The sequence below is a fragment of the Palaemon carinicauda genome, chromosome 6 (assembly GCF_036898095.1).
Source record: "Palaemon carinicauda isolate YSFRI2023 chromosome 6, ASM3689809v2, whole genome shotgun sequence".
Taxonomy (NCBI): domain Eukaryota; kingdom Metazoa; phylum Arthropoda; class Malacostraca; order Decapoda; family Palaemonidae; genus Palaemon; species Palaemon carinicauda.
Window position 1 is genome coordinate 151407618 of NC_090730.1, and position 18585 is coordinate 151426202.

The following is an 18585-nucleotide window of genomic DNA, read 5'->3' on the forward strand; positions in this document are numbered from 1 at the left end:
GTAGATGTACAGTATATTTCCATTACTCTATTTTATCTTGGCTTAGAAATTTAATGTCACACGATGAATCGTATCTATCAAGTGTGTGTTCAGTCATGAGGCTCAGCATCAAAAATTTTTTTTTTACACAAGCTCTTCCATGTATGGGATTAGATGTGAAATACATTCTCTCCATGCTGTATTCTATCTGCTTAAATTACCATCAAGTCGAGGTCTTCATCTATTGAATTTTCTGCAATTTTCAAGTCCTTCCTGGGTATTTTTTCTTCAACTTCCATACCTACTGCTTTTCAGTCCTACTGTTCCTCAAACATTCTCATCAGAAGTTCAGACCTTCCCATTGTTTGGGATAACAGCCTTTTTCCCAGCTTTTGGACACCATATCTCTCCTCCAATTCATAATTTGTTTTGCGATCTTCCTACCGTACGCCAGCCTCAAATATTCACACACTAAGATCATACACTTTCAAAAGCTTTCCTTTTCTGTGCTTTTGCTTTTGATGCACTGTGTAGTTATATTATATTTTAATCACTTTAAAGCAGGGGTGGCCAACCTATGGCGCATGCGCCAACAATGGCGCATTGCACGATTACAAGTGGCGCATTATACCCAACAGATAATAAAAGAAAAAAAAAAACAAGCCTGCTCATAAAAAAAAATAATAATAATAAAACTGATTTTTTGAAAAAATACAAAAATAATTTAAGGGGACCTTCCGCTATGTCCTGCAATTTTTCTTCTAATTACTCAAAATACAAAATTTCTATATTTGTGTTAGAGTTTAGACACACATAATACCTTCATCATATACCAACTTTACAATATTCATTGAAAAAATCATATTACTACTAGCAGCCTTTGATAGCCGTTTTAGTGATTTTACATGCTTGCATTTATAAATCCAGTTTCGCTTACTAAACATAACATTCTGAAGATGCTTAGTAATATACAGATGGAACTTATTGATCTAAAATCAAATTCAATGCTGAAGAGTAAATTTAATGAACTTCCCTCACTTCCAAGTGCGTCTGAAATGTTTAATTTTTGGCGATTGTCAACAGGTGATCATTTTCCAGGATTTAGAAAATTTACCCAAAGTTATTCCTGTCGCTTTGGAACAACATACAGATGCGGGCAAATGTTTTCATCACTGAAAATGATCAAGAACTGAGGTCACGACTATCCGATTCAAATCTGAAGAGCTGTCTGTTGCTCACGGTTACTAATTTAACTCCTAATATTACAGATTTAGTGAAAGCAAAGCAAAATCAAAAGTCTCATTAAACAAAGTTGTTTATTTTTCCTGCATGTGAAATTACTTCTCTTTAAAACTGCTAATTATGTTCATATATTTTTATTAGAACTCTCAGGAATAAATAATGAATATTGTCGTTGCAAATTCAGTGTCAATAAAGTAAGTACAGTTTATCTTGTATCCATGTTAAATCATTTCCTTCACAGCTGCTACATCTGTCCTCATACATATACATGTGTATATATATATATATATATATATATATATATATATATATATATATATATATATATATATATATATATATATATATATATATATACATACAAATTATTATATGTATAACCACCAGATATGTCCAAATCACCATACTTAGGGATCGAAAGGGGGTTAAAGTTTGTGTGGCGCATCTGAATTGGAAGTGAAAAAAATTGGTGCATGGGAAACAAAAGGTTGGCCACCCCTGCTTTAAAGCTTTACATTAATATGTATGTGTCTTACTGTTTATTCCTTAAATTTTTATAAATATGAGAGCTAGAGAGTTGTTACGAGCTATGTTACTGAATTAGTATCTGTTCTAAATAGATTAGGGAGGGTTGGCTTAGAATAAACTACATATTTACACTCAACAGATATCCAGAAACACCTTGGATCTATTAGTTGGAATGATTCAGTGATTACAGGTCTGACAACACAAGGTCCTAATTTTGAGAGAAAAATAGAGTAAAAACTTTAGAATTAGGAAACAAGTAGCAGAAAAATATGAAAGAAAAAATGTAAAAATACATGAATATTACCTCCAAAAACGATGCTATCTCTTCATTATTGTAGGCAGCTATACGAGAAATAATCCTATCCAATTCGTCTCGGGGAACTTGGCGCATAGCACGTCGAAATATAATACCTTCTTTCCTGGAAAGGAAAAAAATATATGAAATGACTCTACACTATACTATATCTTAGAGGAATAAAAATGGCAAATTCGTAGATAATTTGTCTTTTTCCTAACGATACAAACCTTTGCTATTTATTTAGGGGTATTATTTTCAGCTTCGCAGAAAGTAATACCCCTAAATAAATAGCATAGGTTTGTATTCCAGTTACGGAACAAACTAAAATTTAAAGATAAAGTCTTTGTAGTAAAAACCAGTGTTTCACACATCTTTGACTTTGTCCCATTTAAATCACAGTAAGGAAAAAAGAAAGAAAAATAGCAAGAACTTAAAACTCAGAGTGCAGACAGCAGACCTCTGCCATGGCAGCTCATTTCTCAAAACCAGCATGCCTTTCCGTGTGTGACAACCATGTGTGAACTAGGGATTAAGGTCAGGGTTAATTCAGTCGACCTTTTGCTCGACTTTGACCTTTGACCTAGGACTTTCAAAATTGAATCGCTTCCACGTCTCTGCATAACAATTAATACCTGTAAGTTTCACTATGCTATGATTAAAATTGTGGACAGGAAGTTATTCACAAACAAACAAACAGGGGCAAAAACATAATCTCCTCCAAACTTCGTTGACGGACGTAATAAAACAGCACTGTATTTATTAAAGAAATCACAAAATATCACAATAAGCATGGGACTGACTTAATAAGCAAAGTTGTCAAAAATACAATGAATATTTGCAAACATGAACATTTTTAAGTACACACCTTCCGTAACACATCTGGTTGTAATGTCATTGCCAACTTGTCATAATGAGCAAAAAAGGTTGAGTAAAGCAAAAGCTGTGACTATGAATGACTGAAATGCTTAGGAAGAAGTAGGTTCATGGAAATAAATATAACATTGCTTTTCCATTATAATATCAAGTAATAGCTATCTGAATGGGTAGAAAGGGTGGTAATGGAAATGCTGAAATTAGTAATGTAACATCAATTGCAACTCGACAACTATTTATGAAAAATTATTCAGTAAATTTAAAATTAACCCTAGGTGTTCCAATGACTTGTTTCTGTGTCCGTAAATTTTTTGCTGTGAGTGCTCTATCAAATACTTATGTTGTGAGAAAAATCCCAAGAAAACGAGACTGACAACTCCAGCGTAACCGGTTGGAAAAAAGATAGCAGTAGTGTATGTGCAGTAGGCCTCCATCCACTCATTTAGTTTATCTTATTGCTTGATCTAAAGTTTTTGAATGTCTTTTGGCAAAACATCTTAATAGGTTTGCTGAAGGTAATCATCTATTCCCTAGTTTGCAATTTGGTTTTCGTAAAGGCCTTGGAGCATGAGATGCCCTTGATTGTGGTCAGGAAGTTCGTATGATTGGCCTTGATTTTAGTGCTGCCTTTGACCATGTCAATCATGAGGCCCTTGTTTTCAAACTCAAACAGTTGGGAGTGGGTGGGTTGTTTCTTAGCATTATTATTGATTTTTTAAGTAATAGATCTCAAAGAGTTGTTGATGGGCACCAAAGTGAGTATAGGGATGTGATATCTGGTGTTCCACAGGGTAGTGTTCGTGGCCCATTACTTTCCATACTATATACACATGACATGTGGTTTGGCCTAGAAAACAAGCTTGTTGCATATGCAGATGATCCTACTTTCTTTGCAACAATTCCATCCCCTGAATTTAGATCTGGGGTTGCAGAATCCTTTAATAGAGATCATGCTAAAATTAGTGCATGGTGCAAATTATGGGGTTTGAAGTTGAAGCCTAACAAAACTCAAAGTATGATTGTAAGTTGGTCAAGGACAGTGGCTCCTCAACATCTGGATCTCAGTATTGATAATGTCTCTTTAACTTTGTATGACTCTAAAAAATTTTAGGTGATTCTCGACAGCAAATTTACTTTTGAGAAACACATTAGGTCTGTGTCTTCTTCGATTGCACAAAAAATTGGCTTATTGAGAAAGTCTTTCAAGATTTTCGGTGATCAATCTATTCTGAAGTGTTTTAATTCTTTCATTCTACCTTGTTTTGAGTATTTTTCCTCCTGTCTGGTCTTCCTCTGCTGATTCTCATCATAATTTGTTGGACAGAAACTTACGGTCTATTAAATTTCTTATTCCTGATCTAGATATTGATCTTTGGCACCGTCGTTCTATTAGTTCATTATGCATGTTGCATAAGATTTTTCATAACTCTGACCATCCTTTACATTTAGATATTCGTGGACAATTTCATCTGGTTCGTAATACTAGGCAGGCAGTTAATTCTAATAGCCAGGCTTTTCCATCATGAGACTCAATACTACACAGTATTCTAGAAGTTTTATTCCAGCTGTAACCAAGTTGTGGAATGATCTTCCTAATTGGGTAGTTGAATCAGTAGAACTTCAAAAGTTCAAAGTTGCAGCAAATGTTTTTATGTTAAACAGGCTGACTTAAGTCTTTTTATAATTTTTATATGATATATGTGTTGACGTTGTTACTGTATTTAGAATGATTTATTGTTAATTTGTTCTCATCATTTATTTATTTCCTTATTTCCTATCCTCACTGGGATATTTTTCCCTGTTGGAGCCCTTAGGCTTATAGCATCTTGCTTTTCCAACTAGGGTTGTAGCTTGGCTAGTAATAATAATAATATGTTGTTGTTGGAGAGCTTTTGCATAACTTTTTTTTGTCGAATATTTTCTGGCATTTCTGAATGTTATTGCAATTTTTATTGATGCAAAGTGTTTTCTGATATGCTTGAATACTGTTTGAAGTACTGTATATTAAATAAAATAGAAAACATGGCTGATGAGAAAAAAGTAATGGCGAAGAGTGTGGAGAAAATCACACTTGGCAAATTTCAGATTTATTCGATGAAGACTAAAATGAACATGGAGGGATCTACACCTTCATCACTTTGAAAACTACTTTTGTGAAGGCGAGATTTACTGTACAGTATTATCACAATGAGCGTTTTGATGATTCAGGAAGCAATGATACTTGTGAACGACGAAGGTTTGGAAGGGAGGGTGAGGGAAAGACAAAAGCTGCTTAACCCCCTTAAGTCAATGGCTTTGTTTACCTCAGAAAAACCCTCAGCTTCCCAGATCTGGTCCTTGCACGTCCCAACTTATAACCTTGCTTGCATTGACTTCCCATACTACAATCTCGCTCTCCTCCATCACCCAAGTTACAACCTCATTCTATGGGAGACACAAGCCTTAAAGAGTTGTCAAAAATTTTTCTTTGAAAATCACTCCAAGGACAAACTAGACTTTGATGAGATTGATGGAAGTGACAAGTTAGGGTTAATGAGAAATGGAAATCCTATAATAAAATATAACTAATCATTTGGGGCCTTTTAAAAAACTTTATTGTACATATTACAGCATCCAGGAAATGATAAAATAAACACAAAGGTATGTGTTCAACAGAAAAATACAAAGATTTAAAAACCTATAAAAATGTAAAGATAGCCAATATGCAAGTCTTAAGAAATGACTTTGGCTAGACTGAGTTTTCCAAGTAGTTTTGTTGATTCTGCTCCTTCCAAGCAAACTGCACGTAAGTTGTTTGTAACAATACACATTCTTTAATTTCATGTTTGATACATGTCCAGGCTAACATGTCTATATGTGCCATATTATTTGAGATTAGCAAAGGACCTACTTTTACAAGAGGTGGTGTCCAAGATGTTGGCCAAAGGAGCCGTAAAGGAAGTCTTAGACGACTACCCAGGCTTATTCAGCAATCTCTTCTTAGTAGAGAAGTGGACGGGAGGTTGGAGAAACGTCAAAGACTTGTCCAATTTAAAACTGTTTGTCTTCCAAACAAGGTTCAACGTGGAGACTTCGGCCACTCTTCTTCGGCCCATTAGGAAGAACAAATTCCTGTTGATTACAGACCTGAAAGATGCGTATTTTCAGGTCCCCATCCATCCAGGATTAAGGAAGTACCTGCGGTTCCCGTTCAGACAGGATCTTCCACTTCAAGGTGCTGTGCTTTGGCCTTTCCACAGCATCTCAGGGCTTTACCCTTGTCTCAACCTGGGCTCATGCCATGGGTATCAGGCTTCTAAGGTATCTGGACAACTGGCTACTCCTGGTAGGGTCTTTAGCCTTGCTTGCAAAGCACTGAGACCTCATCGACTTCTGTAAGGAGTTGTGGTTTTAGCTGAACTTAGAGAAGTCCAGCCTCATCCCTTAAAATATCAGATATCTAGGTATGGCAACTGATTTGGCCGAAGCAAGAGCATTTCCATCTGCCGACAGGGTGTTGAAATTCAAGAAATTTGCAGAAACCTTCCTGGAAGTTAATCACTCCCCACTTGTTCTATGCAAACCTGAAGCATTTAAGCACTAACCCTATGCTTAAAACAAGAAGGTGGTGTATATAATTCATAAGTGTGTATTGGGGTTGGAGTTGGTCAAATACTGTTGTGGCCTTGAAGCCCAAGGGAAAGGCATCCAAAAAGTTTTGGGATCACTACTTAAGGGTTTAAAGATGTTCATCTAAGATGATTTAAGCATTCAATTAGTATTACCAGTATTTCTATAATAAGTTGAAATACAATAATGTGATCTGTTTGAAAAATAACCACAAATATAATTTAAACATTCCATAAGCTAATTTGTATAGCTAATGAGTGATACTAACAAGTACTAACTCCTTTTCATGGATGAATGTGGGAAATACTCAATTGGACGAGGTGCTGCCTGTTTTAATTTGAATTCATCAAGAATAGGCCAAATTTAATTGGATGACAGAATTTTAGAATTCAATTTATACTTTATCACAAAACAGCATTCACATATCAATGATGCAACCCAACTTTTTTTTTTTTTTTTTTAAGTTATTGGGTTCAATGAAAAATCCATCCTTAGTCAAAAAGCATATGTAATGAAGAAAAATATAGTAATGTAGTGACATGACTTACTCTCTCTGCAGATGGTTTATTATTCTACATTTTTCCTGAAGCTGTGCCATAGCTGTCTTCCATAGAGATGACATGTTTGTGAGAATAGTTTTGTTGTCTTCATCTAACGCTTTACATCTTGCCAATGCTTCGTCTAACTTTGCTTGAATAGCTGCGATCTCAGACTGCTTGGCAGACAATGCTTTCTCTTTCTGAAAATTGTATATTATAATCAATTTTCAAAGTAAATAACTAAGACAATAACCATAATAAATTAAAAAATTACAAGATTTTCCTAGAAGCATAGGAACTGTTTCATGTAAATTCTCGAGGTAGTTTTCCTTTAAAGCATAATAATGTTAGGATCTTGAAAGCAATGGTCTGTACTTCCTACATGTGCAAATACTTTATTTATCGAACAGAAAACTGATACTTTAATAAACATAAACTTTATTAAGCTCTTTTCACAGTGTAAAATTTTAAACTATTTGTATGTTCATAATTCATAAGACCCAAATAAAGTATATAATTCAATTTATGCTGCCTATGATTAAACATGGAAATTTTCTATTATAACAAATGTAAGAGAAAAAACACTAACCTTCTCTTCATTTCTTGTGATTAGGAAGTCTTCATAAAGATCCAATGATTGGGTGTTTTTCATCTGCTTCCTGGGACTTCTTCTCAGAGGCTGTGGTTCAGCAAAAAGATTCTTTCGTGGAGACATAGCACGGGAAGTACTACTTACAGGTTTCTCATGCATGAGTTCCAGTTTATTTTTTAATGCCTTGGAATCAGGTTTTGAGGAATCTTGAACACTCTCTAATTCTAAACTTGTTTTAGCATTACCAGCTACTGGTAATTTTACACAAGGAGTTTCCATGATATTACCAAGTAATTTATTGATAGCCTGAAATGATTCAGACAGAACTTTGGTGTCTGGTTGACTTTTTATAGTAATGTTTGATGCCTTAGCCTGATCCTTATCAGATATACATATTGCCTTAGAAGGCAATGCAGTGTTATTGCTAATGTCTTTTGAAGTGTTTTTGCTGCTAGAACTTTGACTTTGCTGCTGATGGATTTTAAGTTTCAAAGCTTGCATTGCTTGTATCCTTGGGCTTACTCTTACGACTGTTTTATTGCCTTCTTTAGATGTTTTAGTCCTGCGAGATATTCTTGTAGTACTTCCATCTTCCTCCGTCATATTTGCATCACTACTCTTACGTCTATCTCTCGAATTCACATCACAACTATTGTTACCGTCTTCCTTCCTTGTACGACTTGCTTTTCTGTCATTCGTGGTAATCTGTAGATTATCATTATCAGACTTTGCAGTCACATTTTCATTCTCTGGTGTCTTAGTTTTTTCTATGGCCACTTTTTCAGAATTGGTTTTATTGTCAACTGCTTTATATTCATGAATTTCCATTAGACGAGATAAAACAAATTCTATGTCATTATTTTTAGGCCGGGCAATTTTTCTCTCTTCCTTGTGGGCATTTTTAATATGCTTCCTTGCAGTATGCTGTTCTTTTTCCACACATTTTGCTGATAGGTGTTCTTTACCTTGGAGTTTTTCTTCCCCAGCTGCAGAATTTTTCTCTTTTAAAATTGTTCTCTTTGCACACCTTGTAACATATCTTACATCAGTATTGTTACTTTTACTATTTTCAGTTTTCTTTTTACTCACACAGTTATCAACATTCATTTGATCTGGATTTCCCTTCTGTTCTGTGGATGAATCTTTTCTTTCATCGTTAGTATTGTGACACTTTCCACCCTTTTCATTTTTCTCATTTGGAATATCATTATTATGTATTGCATCACCTATCTCTACAGCTTTGGTGTTATTTTCACATAAAGACACCTGTGGTACATCTGTTCCTCCACCATCTGCAGGATATGTACCAAGTTCAAAATATATATCAGTATCGTCTATAGAATCATTGGTATTATTTCTCAAATCTTCATGAAGTTTGCGGCTTGTAGAAGAGTCTAAGAGATCGTCATCATTCGACTCATGATTCTCCATTTTCTATTCATGAAGGACTTATCTTGTTCTAGTAAAACCAAGTCTGTAAGAAAAATATTAACATAAATACAGTATCTAAAAGTATCACATTTTGAAAGTACAGTTGTTTGTATTTTTCCTAACTATAAAGAACAAATCTGAGTCCTTTATTAAGGATAATAGAATGCAGCAAATACATGAATACAAACCATCATCCCTTACTTGGGAGACTCATCCATAAGTGGAAGGAAGTCCCCTTTCCAACTGGTTTGAAACTAAACCTGGGAACTTGAAACTCAAACATCGTGGATGCTTAAGAGAGTAGGGGTCCCTTACACTTAGTGATTTCTCAAACGAAAACCACCAGGTTTGCACGTTTTTGGCCATTAAAAAATGTTGTACTTGAACTAGAATTGTATGCAGTAGACCTAACAAGTACAGTAATTGTGCATGCTGAGACTTTAAGACCACTTATGGTTATGGGTTTGTCTGGCTACATCACACTCACCCTCTTAAGGAGTGTGGGGGAAAAGACTCCCGTGCTTGATGGAGTACATATGAGCAGATTGGGCTTTCCTGACTGTGAGATCAAGTCTTGCTAGTGAAATTTTTTGGTGCTGTACCCCAAAAAAGAAAAGGCCAATCATTCTTTATTGTACTTTCATCCCAGTCTTATACGACCCTCAGCCATCGACCCGCAGTTACTAGTCATGTGAGAGGAGCTGAAGTAGCTATACCACCTGCTGAGCAGCTACAATAGCCCCTAATGAGAATGCGTTTAGGGACACATGGGTCAGGTCCTACAAGTAGCAGTGGGCGGTGAATATTGTCTGATGCTTCCAGGCCCTTGGCTGGAGAACTACATCACAGAGAAATTCCTTCTGAAGGCTAGAGAGGTACTTATACCTCTCATGTAGTGAGCTCTAACTCATGTGCCTTCTTGGAAAAGGGAAGTGAGCTATCAATCGATACCCACTCAGCCAGAACGAGATTGTATTCCTAGATATCTTCTTGGATCTCCTCGTGCTCACAAAGAGAGGCTGCAGGCAAGGTCTTACAGTCCTCGTAAGCTTGAGACAGAACCTTAGTATTTTCTCAGGAAACAATAAAAGCTGGTCGGGATCATCAGTTACGTCCCTAAGACTCATAACTTGAAACGATAGAAATCTGGAATCAGGCACGGAAGGGTTCTTTTTCCGACTCCACCAAAATCAACCAGTCATCCAGGTAATGGAGCAGGATCCCATTGTTGTGCGACAACAAAGAGACTAACTTGAAGACCCTTGTGAAGACTTGGGCATTGTCGACAAGCCAAAACAGAGGACCTTGAACCCGATGACCTTCCCTTCTACCACTACCCAGAGGTACTTCCTGGAAGGAGTATGAACTGGGATCTGAAAGTAGGTGTCTTTCAGATTGAGGGTCATCATGAAAGTCTTGAGGACTTGTTGCTTGCCTGACTGTGGCTGTAGTCTTCCTGAAGGATGTTTGACAGATGAATTTATTGAGCGCTGAGAGGTCTATGACCTGTCTTCAGCCTTCAGACACCTTCCTTGCAAGAAAGAGTCTACTGAAGAAGCCAGGAGAGCTGTCGTAGACCTTCTGAACTTCCTCCTGTATGGTAAGATCTTCTGCCAACCCTTGGCGATATGATGACGTGAAAGAGACGGGCACTCTACTGCTATGTGGAACGTTTTCACATGTGGTTGTCAGAGAAGGGTAGACCAATTTGGAAGTTCTTGTGGAACTTTTCTGAGCAAATCTAGAGGGTACGGGTGCCATTCCACTTGAGGCTACCTTGGTAGCACTTGCATTACTCTGAGGTCTTGTGACATTCTGATTTTTTCAAGACCTGGCAAATCAGACAGAACAGGGGAAAGGTGTAAATATTCAATCCATCCTAGTTGTGTTGGAATGCATTTTCCATCACTGCTGCTGAATCCTGAACTGAGAACAATAGACTCTAGTTTGTGGTTGAGGTAAGTAGTAAACATATTGATGATCGGGGAACCCCACAGTCAGGTGTTCTCTCGCCACTAGCTGATTCAAAGATCATTCTGAACCAACTACTGTATTATCCTTAGTCAGCTTAGATTGCTAACATGTTCTTCTTCCCTAGGATGAAACAGGCTGTGAGGCAAATGGCATTCATTAACACCCAATGATGCATCCCCACCACCAATTGACAAAGGAGGTGAGACATGGAGCCTCCTTGTTTGATGATGTACTTCTCCTCTCCTCACAAGGTGTCAAGAGCCTGTTGAGACCATGGATAATCTAGATTATGTTGTGAATACTGAACTTTCGGGAATAACCCGTCTGAGAGAGTACATCTCCAAACAACAGGTTCAAGGGGGGCTTCCCTAATGCCATTAATTTGTCTAATGATGCTGAGGTACAGCAACTCTTTCCCTATGCCTGAAGTAGGAACCTCTAGAGAAACAACTCTTGTGTGGTCAGAAGATTTCACCTCGAGAGGAAACTTTGGAGAGTTTTTGATGATGATGGGAGATGATGAGCTATGCAAAGCGACCCTAGGTCTAACTGATGGAGGTGGAATATGAGAAGGGTCCTGTTTAGGAAACTGGCAAGGATTCTTACACCACCGGAATATCCTTTGTTGTGAGTTGAAGAAACTGAAGAACATGAACGACTAAATCTAGCCACACGATCAGTAGAAGTAGGGTCAGAATGTCAAGTTGGGGGAGGAGGATAAGTCTTAATGTTCTTAACTGGAGTAAAAGAGAAATAGATTCTTGTCAACCTACATTCCCCTTTAAGCGTTCCGTTTTATCAACAGTAGTGATGCGGGGATGAGGTCGATGGCTATAAACTTGTAGCAGCTCTGGAGGCGAGAGAGGTCTCAGATTCTTAGGGGCTGCAATCACCCGATCAAGAGGAATAAGGTAAGGAAACGGAGGATAAGGATCAGTGCATTGTTTCCTATACTGCATGTAGTTTGCGGTAAGGGAGATACTCCTAAAACTGAAGCATCATGCTTATGAAAGGTCGAACGAGGTTGTGAATAACCTGAATGACGAGTATTATCTTATAACCAAATGGCTGGAGGGGAAGACGGAGTCCGTACAGAATGATGATCCATCGGGCAAACAGCTGGGGGGCAAACACTAGAAGCGGCGGTGTGTCCTTCTAAAACACGAACACTGGGCCGCATTCGATAGGATTGTAGTATAGCGGATGCATCTCTGAAGACTTGTGGGAGAGTGGACGGGAGGAGAGTTTGTAGGACTGTGGACGCTTTGCAGAGCCAGAACCAACTCTTGGTTGATGCTCCAAACGTAATACAATACGTTAATCTTTGTGAGCCTGAGACGAAGACCTCTTAGGAGAGAAGGTATTAGCAACTTCGCTATCTGGAGAGGTAAGACCTAATAATCCTCGAGGGGTATGAGGTACTCCTGACTTCATCGTAGATTGAGTGAAAAAGCATGTTCTCAACAACGGAGACGGAAGTTCAGGCGAGTGTGAAGATGGTTGGTGCACAGGAGCAAGATGACAGTTTGTGCATAGAGTGCAGAGGAGAGATTTCTAGAATGTACCCAGAAAAATTACTCTGAAAACCCATGTCAGGGATGAAGAGCTGTTCATAGGAGCCAAGTACACTCTTAAGGGGAGATGGCGAACGAGCTGGACAAGGGATTTCAGCCAGTAACCGGCAATGATCAGCCGGAGCAAGCTTGACGGCTGGAGTGAAGTTGGAAGATAAAGGCTTAGCAACAAAGGTAGAATAAATGGCCTTATGTTGGAGGGCAGGGATTGTTGAATTCCTTGATAAACACTTGGTCACTGTCCTCTGTCACCGTGTCCTGGGTAAGTCAGTATAATGAAGGACCAGATTGCGGAAGATATGGGCTAGAAAGGGGAGATGAAAACGTCTAACTCTCCTTTTAAGCAGAAGCAATCAAATAATAGTGATCCCGTTTAACCTTCTTTCATCAGCCATGGAACTTCTCCCGTTGGGAGCATGACCACTCCATATACTCAACACAAGGAGACTCTGTGAGCATCTGTCCAAGACAGGTAGGACATGATGGATGAGGATGGACATCTGGGCAGCTCATGAATGTCCCATAAGGGCATCCCCTGATACTAGGACAAGTATGCATAACACACAATTGTTTCACACTCATTCTATAACAGTAAAATAGACAGTGATTAAACAAAGCAAGAAAACTAGAGGTCAGTAACAGACATCTGATCGTTTCAGTGGCTAGAAGACGAGTGACATATCAGCCATGAGCAGCATCATACCAACCTGATAAAAGGGAGGGTAATGCAGTCATACCAGGCTGCCAAACCCTCAATAAAGCTTCAATTGGCAATAACTAGCTTTACTAAAAGTAAGACCATTTAAAAGACCCAGTTTGTATCCACGTAGGAACAACTATTTAGAACTCTATACTGTCTAATCGGAAGCTACCAATAACCTAGATACTGTACTTGTTTTTTTTTTAAATTCTCTCTCATTCTAACTGTTTTATATTTGACTAGGTTTTGTTTTGATTTAATCCCCTGATAATGGAATCTAAATTCAGTTCATAAAATTCCTGACAGGTTGTTCTGGCTTGACCTTGATTTCCAATGTCTTGGTGGACATTTTTATTTTCCAATTAGAGATGTTTTTACTGTCTTGTGATTGGCTATTTTTCTCCTTATGATTAAAATATGATCCCCATTTCATTGTCTAAGTTCAATGATTTTATTGCTTGCAATCACTTATGGAAGCTTTTCTGTTTTTTTATGATGTAATTATTATCTGGCTTTTTTTTTTAATCACCATTTCATTTTCTAAGTCCATTGCTTACTTTTTGGAGACGGATTTATTGTTTGCAATCACTTATGGAGGCTTTTCTGATTTGTGTATGACGTAATTATTATCTGGCTCTTTTAAATGATTAAGAGCTTCCAAGTATTAAGGCATAAGTTTCCAGATGTTGTTTTATGCCAACCAGTCCCCCTCCTTCAATTCACTTCCAACATGACTGGTGTCACAAGAGGACCTCTCCCAGAGGGGAGTTCAATCTGTTTTGGAATTTAGTGTGATTTCATATACTGTATTTTGGTTATTGATTATATATAAAACAATCTCCATTCACTATGTAGCTATTGTTGCTCACCTGAAGGTAAAAAAATATCACCAAAATATTGTCCCAAATTGTTGACATGTGAAACACATCCATGTACCGATTGAGGATGGAGTTATGTTTATTTTTTAATCAAGAAAGCCACGGCGGAGCAAAGACCATTTGAAGGACATATACAGAATACTGTACAATAATTATTATACTTTAATTTTACTGCAGTTAGATTACATGATCCATATATTTTCCAACTAGTTATCTAGTGATTTGATTTTTATATATATTTCAAAGCATTAATATTCCTGTAAATCAGTGGTAAAAAAAAAGAAAAAAAAAAATAATAGTCCCACACTGGGATTACCCATACTGTAAATGGTTTTAGATGAGGGGAGTAGGAAAACTCATAAATGGGTGGTTTGACCCAATATTCATTTTCATAAATATATAAAACAAGATAACCAGTTGGGAAAATATATGGTTCATGTATTTGATTAGAAATTAAAATGTTTCTATTTTACCCAATCTCTTAACCATACACCTACCAATGTTAGTTCCACCTCTAACTCCGACAAATTGAAATGGTTCCGGTTTGATATAACTCATATAGATATATTTACTACGATCATAACAAATATTGAAGCCATTTCCCTTTTGCAAGAAATCGGAGGTTAATAGGTATTACGGTTATAGTAATAGGTGTTTTGAACAATTTTGATTATGTTTATTGATGGAAAAACAAATTTTTCAAATTTTAAAAAAGTGTTAAACAGGGAAAATTAAATAAAAAAACCAAGTTTCAGAAAAGAAGCCAGTTAGGAAGTAAACACAGGTTTACAACTTGTCCTAGGGTATGCAAAGGACACGGAGGCTTAAAGGGGAGTTACAAGTGGGAATAGTTCATTGCTAGGTATTTATAATCCTAGGTTGGGTTAGGTTATGTCATAACCTTATGTTTGATTCCCTCTGCCAAATATTTTCCTCCGAATTGTTCAAAGTACCTATTAATACAGAGATTGATTAAAACGCTTAAAGGAACATAAAGGGATTTAAAATTAGGATATTACTAGTCAATAATCATCAGAAAGTGATTCGCAGTACACCTGCGATATGGACATTGGCGATTTCCAGCATTTGTGATAACGTGAGGGCAATACAAAACGTTATTAGGCCTCGATCTTTGCTACAGTACTACTAGTTTATACTCCACCGTGGCGTGCTGCACTCTCAAAGTTAACTTTATATCACTGCTCCTTTGTTCTGGAAAGCATGTTGAGCTGTACTCGCAAAACCCATAGGTCATTATTCCGGGGATATTTTTTTTACTTTCACATGAACAACAATAGCCATATTTTAAGAACTTCTAATGGTTTTTGTTAGGCCATGGCTCGCTGCTCTATCAAAAGAAAATATTACATCACTGGTCCCATGTTCTGGCAAGCAAGCGGTACATGGCGAGCTGTGCTCGCAAACCCCGTGGGTCATTATTTTAGGGATATTTTTTTACTTTAACATTCACATAAGCAACAGTAGCTATATGGATAGAGCCTAGAAAACTTCTCAATAAGAAAACTATACATAGTGACCTTCTCTGTGTTACTTTACGCTTTATATGGCCCTTTACGGTCCTTTATGTTATTCACCAACTTATGAATACACAAGGGATATTGTCCTATACTGTAATTTTACTGAATATTGTACTACCTTCAGAGATTTTAGTGGCAAAGCTCCCAACCAAGCCCAGATGTATTTACTGTTAGGTTGCGCTACTTTGGATTAAGTGTGGAATACTGATAGCCCCTTCATAAAAAGTTACAAACCCTAGAACTAGGGCTAGGTGGGGCCTTTGTAGTTCGTTGGGACCGAATGTAAAACTGCGTTTTACAAAGTAAACATACACAAGAACAACACCTAACCTAAGGTTCCCTACCTAACCTAGGAACCGTATCTTTATCCGTAGGGGGGAGTCTACGCCCCCTCCTTACACGATTCGTAACTTCCCGTCCCAATGAACTCCATTCACTCTGGCCATTTAAGTGGCAGAGCTCCCAACCAAGCCTGGATGTATTCACTGTTAGGTTGCGCTACTTTGGATTAAGCGTGAAATGCTGATAGCTTTCAGCAAAAGTTACAAATCCTAGAACTAGGGCTAGGTGGTGCCTTTGTGTGTTGGAACAGAATGTGGAGCCTTTGTATATCAGCGGTCAGTTCCTTCATGTTAGCATAAAAAATGGACACTAACTAAATTAAACCCCCCCCCTAACTTAACCTACAAGTCGTTTCCTTACCTACTTACCTAACTGAGGGGGCCTAACGCTCCCTGCGACCCGCCTTCCACTGCCGTATTCTTAGTTAGCCATCATACATACATACCTGTGGCGGTATTATTGTACTGTATTACAGGGTAATGTAACCTAGGGAAAAAACTATTCTTTTCGAAAATGACACTTGTTCCTGTCGCAAATGAATAGTTTCAGAAATATATATATATTAACGTAACATTGCTAATGTTAGCGAAGCTAGCAAGTGGCGGAACAAGAACTATATATAGTGTTGCTAATGTTAGCGTGCGCAGCTCAATATTACCGCTTGCCAGTACATTCAAGCTTGATATATTTGTTTTCTGGCGAGCGAAGCGAACCCACGGCGGAGCAAGAGCCATTATATTTAAACATTTTAACAGAAAATATAAGTTTTCCTGTAGTAAATAACGTGTTTTCACCTTCATTTCAACCGCAACAACAACAACCAGTTTGGCTACTTGAAGTTAGTCGAACTGGTTGTTCTATTTGTTTGCGGTTGAATTGAAGGTCAACTTCGGTTAAATCGTGTTATTTACTAGAGGAAAACATATTTTCTGTTCAAAATGATAATCTGCAATACAGTAAAACTTTACCCAGGTGGCCGCTTTCATACATACACCCCCAGAATGTAAAACCACATTTTACAAAGTAAACATACACAAGAACACCACCTAACCTAAGGTTCTCTAGCCAACCTAGGAGTCGTATCTTTATCTACCTAGGCTACTAGAGAATCATCCAGCTTACCATACAAAACATTGTTAATAAAAGTTTATCTTAGCTTATGCCCACTTCCAATATTTATGAAAAAATGGGTAATACCTACAATGGCATTTTATGTATTCGTAACTTGTATGAAATTTCAATAAAATTTCAATAAACTACTATTGTACACTACTTGACTACACACACATACAAATATTCATCTTCCGTCCAGATGATCAACGTAAACAAAACATTGCTATTCCGCAACCAGGTCTAAAACGATCCGGATTATAATTAATGATAAAATTTAATATTCCTAATTGAAATAAGCTGAACAAAGTTATTAATGATTCGTGTTATATTAGTCGAAATTGCTATAATTTGTCTTACAGAAGATAATAAGACGTTTTCTGAACAGTGATGACATAGAGCAACTGGTTGCGAAATAGAAGACCTTTGTAAATAAAGTGAAAAAACGCGGGAAACTATCATGCTAAATATAGGGGATCTGAAAATATTGTTTTCGTCATTGCAATCTACAAAACTGAAAAAAAAAGTGTGTCGAACACACGAGTTGTTATTTCTACTTTTGTTTTTGACATAGTTATTTGGAGATATTAATCATAAAACCGTAGGTGAGTATAATTTCATACTATTCACTTCGACCTAGTAAATAGTTTTCGTTTTTTCCAAATCTAACATCTTAAATGAAATTGAGGAAATATGGCGCTATTCTCAATTTCTTATTAGTGTTGTCATTTCATGGGACTATCACAATTTTGTGGGAGAAATGACCTCACGTGGTGGTCTTAACCAGTGTCATGATTGTGTAACTTGTGTTGCCTTAATCTTATCTGAAATGTACTATCAGTACTTGCAGGGATAAAACCCAACCTAGCCTATGTTAACTCAGTTTGGCAGTGAGGTGTCATCCCTGTAATATCAGTTACCACCTTAAGGTTTCAAGTTCACCTCGGTGTGCATTTGATCCATCAGTATTAAATTTCAAAGACACCACCCATTTATTTCTTATGCGCGCTCCCTCGTTTTAGCACCCGATTTATATCTTACTGTGGTTAAGGGATGCTGGTTTATTGCGCACCTGGATTTTTTACGTCATGTAGCCTATCTATTTACTCAATTTTTATACCCCTCCTTGTTAATATATATATATATATATATATATATATATATATATATATATATATATATATATATATATATATATATATATATATACACGTATTACTTTAAGTCTGGCCATTTACTAATAGCGTATTTTAATATTAAAAAAATGGTTGTTTAGGAAAAACTAGGCTATGATATTAAAAACAAACGGAAAAGTATTTATAAACAAAAGCATATATATATATATATATATATATATATATATATATATATATATATA

At 36.9% G+C, this 18585-nt stretch overlaps 2 protein-coding genes across 3 annotated transcripts in view; both read right to left on the bottom strand.

The window, feature by feature from the left end:
• LOC137642735 (titin homolog) overlaps positions 1-17573 on the bottom strand; it is a 29868-nt gene extending 12295 nt beyond the window's left edge. The window contains exons 1-4 of one of the 2 annotated variants that reach the window (XM_068375566.1): positions 17389-17573; positions 7658-9134; positions 7078-7268; positions 2054-2168 (exon numbers count right to left, since the gene is read on the bottom strand). In XM_068375566.1, coding sequence (XP_068231667.1) covers positions 2054-2168; positions 7078-7268; positions 7658-9091 — 1740 coding nt within the window. In that variant the 5' untranslated portion in view covers positions 9092-9134; positions 17389-17573. Of the gene's footprint in view, positions 1-2053; positions 2169-7077; positions 7269-7657; positions 9135-17298; positions 17343-17388 lie in introns of those variants that run through there. The other variant, XM_068375565.1, reaches the window with a different exon arrangement.
• The window catches only part of LOC137643285 (uncharacterized), a 35269-nt gene continuing 29066 nt past the window's right edge, over positions 12383-18585 (bottom strand). Inside the window, exon 6 of the mRNA XM_068376124.1 lies at positions 12383-12619. Within this exon, the coding sequence (XP_068232225.1) occupies positions 12383-12619 (237 nt within the window). The remainder of the gene's footprint in view (positions 12620-18585) is intronic.